Source organism: Chiroxiphia lanceolata, chromosome 5 (genome assembly GCF_009829145.1).
Source record: "Chiroxiphia lanceolata isolate bChiLan1 chromosome 5, bChiLan1.pri, whole genome shotgun sequence".
NCBI lineage: Eukaryota > Metazoa > Chordata > Aves > Passeriformes > Pipridae > Chiroxiphia > Chiroxiphia lanceolata.
In genome coordinates, this window is record NC_045641.1 from 47868585 (window position 1) to 47875134 (window position 6550).

General features: G+C 43.7%; 1 protein-coding gene across 4 annotated transcripts in view; it reads right to left on the reverse strand.

Moving 5' to 3' along the window:
• Nucleotides 1-3364, reverse strand: part of UHRF1BP1L (UHRF1 binding protein 1 like) — a 54374-nt gene extending 51010 nt beyond the window's left edge. For 2 of the 4 annotated variants that reach the window (XM_032689470.1, XM_032689471.1), the window contains exon 1: nucleotides 3153-3361. In XM_032689470.1, coding sequence (XP_032545361.1) covers nucleotides 3153-3196 — 44 coding nt within the window. In that variant the 5' untranslated portion in view covers nucleotides 3197-3361. Of the gene's footprint in view, nucleotides 1-2585; nucleotides 2693-3152 lie in introns of those variants that run through there. The other 2 variants (XM_032689472.1, XM_032689474.1) reach the window with 2 other exon arrangements.
• Between the last annotated feature and the right edge of the window lie 3186 nt (nucleotides 3365-6550).

Genomic DNA, 6550 nt, shown 5'->3' on the forward strand with positions numbered 1-6550 from the left:
TCCCAACGCTACAGAGAAGACTTTTCCTAGGCACAGTGTGTCTTTCCTACCTTTGTAAAAGATGATGCCATTATCCAGACACTTGTTTCATTTTAGGGCACATATATTACGCTCCATCATCCACATTCACCAAAACCTCACCTAACACAATATGGAGCTGACAAAAATTCAAGCCTCCTAATGACAAACTCATCTCTACAGTTTAGCTGCTACATTTAGTTTCATATTCCACGGCATGCACCACGTAATCTGAAGAGCAACAAAAAAACATGTATTTTATTCCTACCCCTTCCCTCCTCATTTTCTACCACAGCCTCGGAAAAGAGCAGTGCATGTCAAAGACAGAGGACATTTTAAAAAATTTTAAAAGGCTGAGAAAGCAAAAAACTCATCACCAGATCCTGACACAAGTTTGTTATAAGTTGAGTAAAACAAGCTGTATTACCTTCATTGTTCTTAAGATATAACATAGCAATAAGTAAAACCCTTTACAAAGATAAAAAGTAATTTAGATATCAAAACTGTTTCAAAATGCAGTTTGGGTTGTCTTCTTCTTGTTGTTCTCAGATCCTAAAGACTCATACCTATGCAAAATTTTTCCTGGCTAACAAATGTAGAATGATAAGGCTCCTTCACAACACCAGAGACCATTATCAGTTCATCTAAAAGCACTGTGAGCTGCTAAATGGAAACTGCACTACTAAATGACACAATGCTTTTAAATTTGCAAATACAGTATCTAGATATTAAAAAAAGCTGCAAATTGCTAACATGTGATTAACTGATATTGCAGCAATCTTCATGGCAAACATTGCAAAATCAATGATGATTTTGGGGGAGCCGGACAAGACCTCTAGAGAGCCCTTCCAACCTCAACTGGTCTGTGATTCGTGGCATAAAATGAAAGTACTTCTCTGTAACTGAAGGAAAAAGTTCTTATCTTCTATTTGTTCTTCGAAGTACATATTAGATTTGTCTCTGTTCAAACATAAAGAGAAATACAATCATTAAAAATTAAAGTAAATTGAGGTATCAGGGTAATTCTTTCCATTATTCCTTTATTATATATAGACTTCTCAATAGATTGTAATCCTGTCACTAATACCTGCTTTGTTGAAGATGACAAACAGGCAGCAGTTTCAAGGAACTATGACAATTGCAGAACAGAAACCAATAGTAACAGAATAAAAAGTGAAAGTGTCTCTGTATTGCAGGAAATTCCTTATGCATTTGGCTCCATAATCCTATTCTTACAAAACATATTAAAGAAAATCCTGAAATAATATTATCATTTTTGTTGAAATATTGAGCTCCTGAAATTTAAAAAGCCACCAGATTTACAGGTGCTTATGTCACTTGAATTCTGTTTTTCTGAGCAACCCACTTCTGCAACCACTGAAGCACAGTGAAAGAAAGCAGAAAGAAAACATTACCTGATCATGTGATTAAGAACACTCATAACAAGGGGCTTAACAATGCTGTCTGTATTTTAGGTAGCAAACACACTCTTTCAATGTCAACACAGTATGGATCATGAGCCTCAACTTCAACTTGGAAACCTCAGATCATCTGTCATATTCCATAAGCTTCCTAAAAGTGATGAAATGTGTCATAATCACTTGACATAGCCTTGTTGCATAAGCATTATCCCAACACATGAGAAAGCAAACACAGATTTATCAACACTAAAAAGTACTTAGTTCTAATCTACTCAGCTGTTTATTTGAAAAACTAGACAAAAACCAGCTCATCTTACTGCTGCCTAGGTGCCAGGCACATTTCAGAATCTAACCTGTAGTGCAGAATCTAGAGTTCACTCCTCTTTCCATACAGCTTGCTATATAGCACTGTAGGATGCAAACTGTTAAATTCAGCTATTCTGTGCACACTTCTGATTAGAAAGCTGACTCAAGGCTGATGACATCTTCACACTGCACTTCCATTCACACAGTGCTCAGCTATTTTCATGTGAGGACAAGATTTCTTTACCAGCATTCCCAGCTACATAAGTCATGAATAGGACGAAGAAGAAAAATTATTCTACTGCTGCTTCATACATCATGTTTAGCAGATAGATATCAGAGGATCTGGAATGAGATTTGTGTTTTCCACGTACATCAACAACAGATTTGTCAAATGACAATCTGTCAATTCATTTGGTTTGATTTCCTCTATAAACATTTTCAGAAATACCACACAAAAGCAGAATAAAACATTTCAGAAAAAAATAAGCAAAAAATGGAACAGTATTTCAGGTTATATGTTTTTAAGATACAAAAGTAAGCTCTGAAGAATTAGCAACGCTGTGGTAACATGACATATCAAGTACCTAACAGGTTTTTGCCCCTCTTTAGAAAACCTTGAGAAAAATGTGATGTGGCTTTTCAAAACTGTATCAGTCAGATTGTGTACTTTCTGCAGTTTCTCCATCTTTCAAACACACGACATTGACAGCCATATAATTTTACCGCAGGTTTGGTTGGTTGGTTTTTTTTGCTTTAACCCGCGAGGCACGTTAGACATGATTTCAGCCACGCAGAAAACGACGAACTTATTTTCATCCCTCTGCGTGCACCCGGACGCACCTTTTTTGTCGCCCGGCTTCACCTGTGTCTGCAAGAGCTCAGATGTCGCGACCTGAGCTGCAAGGACACAGGCCAAGCTCCCTCAGCCCCGGCCAGACAGCGCACGGGGTGGCTGCTGTAACCCCCCCCCCCCCGCCGCCTCGGAACCACGGCGAGGTTCGGGGTGTTCCCCGCTCCTCTCTCCCTCCGCACACCTCGAGCAGCGGGGGCGGGCACCGTCTGCCCGGCGGGGAGGCGGCCGGAGCCCGGCGGTGACTCACTCGATGACTCCCTCCTGCGCCAGGCACACCGACCCCCTCCCCGCTCGCCCGCCGGGCACCGGCTGAGGGGGCCACGGGACAGCCAAGCGGCTGTCGCCGCCGGACAGTCCCACACGAGCACACGGCCACCTCCTCCGCCTCCAAATCACTGCGAGGAGGCGGCTCCAGCTCCACCCTCCGCGGGCAGAATGAAGCCCGGTCCCTCCGCCCCGCACTGGCCCCGGGGGCCGCTCTCCGGGATAGGGACCCGCCGCCACCCACGCCCTGCACACCTCTCAGCCTGCCCAGGGCACCGCGCCCCACTGACCTGGAGAGATGCTTCAGGATCTGCTTCTTGATAATCCCCGCCATGGTGTCTCTCTGCCCGCGCCCCTCACGACAACCAGCGGGGACCAGGAACGCGCCTCATCCCTCTGCGCGCCCCTGCCCGAGGCGGGGAGAGCGCCGGGAGCGGAGCCGCTGTCCCCGCTCGCGCTCACTCAGTGCCCGCCGCCATCTTGGCTGCAGCATCGCCCGGTGATGGGGGCGGGACGGGCCCGCAGCCCCCGCCCCGCGCGGGGAGCGGCGGCCCCGGCGGGCGGAGCGGGGCAGGATCGGGGCAGCGGGAGCGGCGCCTGCTCCCCTTGCTCGCTCGCAGAGCTTGGGCAGAGCCGCCGTCCGGGCTCAGCGCCCACAGCCTGTGCCCGCCCCAGTGCCAGCGCCCCCCTTTTCCCCGCTCTCTCCGCCAGCTGTTTCTTTCATCCCTCTTCAGCCTTCCCATCTCCAAAACTCTGAAAGCGTCTCTTTGCGTCCCCGCCTGTGGCTCTATCCTTCCTCCCGCCTGTGGAGCGTGTACCAACAGCCGCACACCTTTGCATGGGCCTGATCTTGGCCGAGCTAAAAGATAGGATGGCAGCAGCTTCTACAGCACCAGACAAATGGAACATGGCAAGATAAGGTGAAGAGCTTACTGTCAGAAACTTACAAGGCTTTGGCAATACATTCTTATATATACACACATATATATTTCCCTTAAGCTGAATTTCTCAAACCCAGAGACTTGTAAAATCATGTTTCTCCGGTGCTTATATTTCACTGGGTATCTGTGGCAAGTATAAAAACTATGAGTTATTTTACTTCTGAAAGAACAGCTTATCATGCTGTAGCAAAATCTCCAACTTAGTTAAAAAATAATTGTGTTGTATTCGTTTTGTTCATCCAGTAACCCTCTTGTCTGGTGGTCCCTCATTCAGAAAAGGTATCTTGAAGAGTTTCAGTGGTAGGTATCCAAGGACTCTAAAAAGTAGTATTAACTGGGAAAAGAAAAAGAAAAAAAAATATCAGTTAGAAAGCTAACAAGCTTTTCAGATGTGACCTCCATATGAAGGATGGCTTGCTGCCTCTGTAATAGTCTAGAGCTGCAAAGGAAAGACATCAGATAGTATTTTCTCTGCTTCTCATATGCATAACATTAATAATTTACAAGCAATGAACCAAAACCCCAAGGACCTTTAAGTCAGAAATATGAAGCAGTAATAGAAAAAAACAGGTCAGGAGATGAACATTTTCAATTGATTTTTCCAGACATTTAAAAAACAGTCAGTTGTGCAATACTGACCTCATTGTATTCTTAAAAGAGATTTATAAAGTAGAAACGAGCTGTGTATGAAGCTAACACTTTATGCCTGTTTTAAGTTCAATTTTCTCAACTAGGAAAAAATCTACCAGCATCACGGAGAAACAATGCTCATCATCATGATGGATCAGCTTCTTATCAAGAGAGAAAATATGAGGGGCAAGGAAAGCAGGACCCATGCTGTGTGTTCTCTTTCAAATGTCTTGCAAGCATAGCACTGACAGAACGGGGGAAGTCCTGAGGCTCTTCACCAACGTCAGAACCGAAAACCAGAAATATTTCTGTGCAGCAGGGCTGATCTGAATTGTAACCTCATGTTATCCCCCCCATCTCCTGGAGCACACTGAATGGAGGAACAGAGGAAAATGCACAGATCAACACAAACCACATACCACATTCTCCCCACCCCCTAGGGAATTAGAAGGGCACCAGCTTTCCATGTTGATTTCAGACCTACCCAGTCCCCATGGACCTGCCTGGTGATCTCTGGACTATGGCTGATTCTTACTCATCCCACTAGTCCTGATCCTGCCCCTGACTTGAGGATTGACTTAGCTTGATGTTGGACCTGCTTTATCATCAGCTTGATGACCTGGGCTCTGGGCTTCGCTCCCACCCTTGCCAGCCTTGTTCCCTGGCTGGGGATGGTGGGACAGGCCCTTTCTAGCAAGGTACTACCCTACTGTCCACAGTATCCCTCCCAGCTCCTGGCTTCCCTCCCTTATCTAGCAGCTGGCACTCATGTTACCAAGAAAGAACCCCACTTGTGAGTGTGTCCAGGATACTAAAATGATCTCAAAGAAAAAAAATTGTCTTATGCTTCCCATAGGTATTTTCAGGGCCAAATTGTGAACATTTTTAATTTAACAGAAAACCCAAGAAGGCATGGATGTAGAGTTTTCCATCAGGCAGTCACCTCACCCATCAACTTGCCCCTCATTGTCACCTAAATAAAGGTAGAAGGATTCGAAGTCCTGGATAACGCCCTCTCTGTCAAAGGGTGCAATAACTTCTTCCTCAAGGGCAACTTCCTTTGGATGTTCTAAACAACCTGCAAATTCTGTACGTGGCACCATTCAGTCATTCCGAGGCTGCGTGTTCCCAGAGAGCAGAGCCAATAAGCACCTGTGCTTTGTATAGGGTGTGTGGAGGGAGTTTGACTTTTCATGTGGTCATAGGGATTTCTGAATTGTAAGAACTGGAATGGAATTGAGAAGAAAAAACCCACAAAACCAAGTAGAACTCAAGCAACGTCAGAAACATGAAGGTCACAGAATTAGCAAAAAAAAAAATTGTTTTTTCCCCCAATAAAAGAGATGTGGTTAAAAAAAACCAAAAAAACAACAAAACACAGCAAATTAATTGTGACCTAAGTTTCAGTGAATGCTTTGTACCATACTTGCAGAATGAGAAATTTGGCATGGCTTCATATGGATAATGCAAAAGATAATGGCCTGTTTTCAAATGCAGATGTGCAAGGCTTAAGTAGTCTGACAAACCATTATTCAAAGAGCATCACAAAATATCAGTTCTCACTGTTGTAAGGGGTAATGTACAAGGTTTGCTGCTGCGTGGACTTTTGAAAGTCCTATTTATGTGTCCTTGCTGTGTGGCTGACTTTGTTACGTACTCTAACAACAACAACAGAAAGTATTATCAGAAGTGCCATTGCAATACACGAGTGAATGTGTAAACAAACTCAATAAATATGTATGAATTGCCCTCAGGTAGCAGTGATAGTAAATATACCAACTTTAGTTCCAAGAGATTTTAAATATTTATGTATATCAACCACTACACATAAATCTAAGTGAACTTTTAATAGCCTGGCACTTGTCCTGTAGGTCCTGAAAAAAAAAAAAAAAAGAAAGAAAAAAGTGAAACTAACTCTGAATCCAACATAAGTCATTGAATGATAACAGATGAAGTTTCATAGAACTGGAGCTAGTATCTAGAAGGGAAAAAGTAATTTACAAAATTCTGGCTTTCACCTCTGTTTTTACAAGGCAAAAGTTAGCAATAGCTATTATGATTTTTTGAGTCTAAACTATTCTTTTAATAAGTTTATATGAGTAAAAGGATGAAGTAAA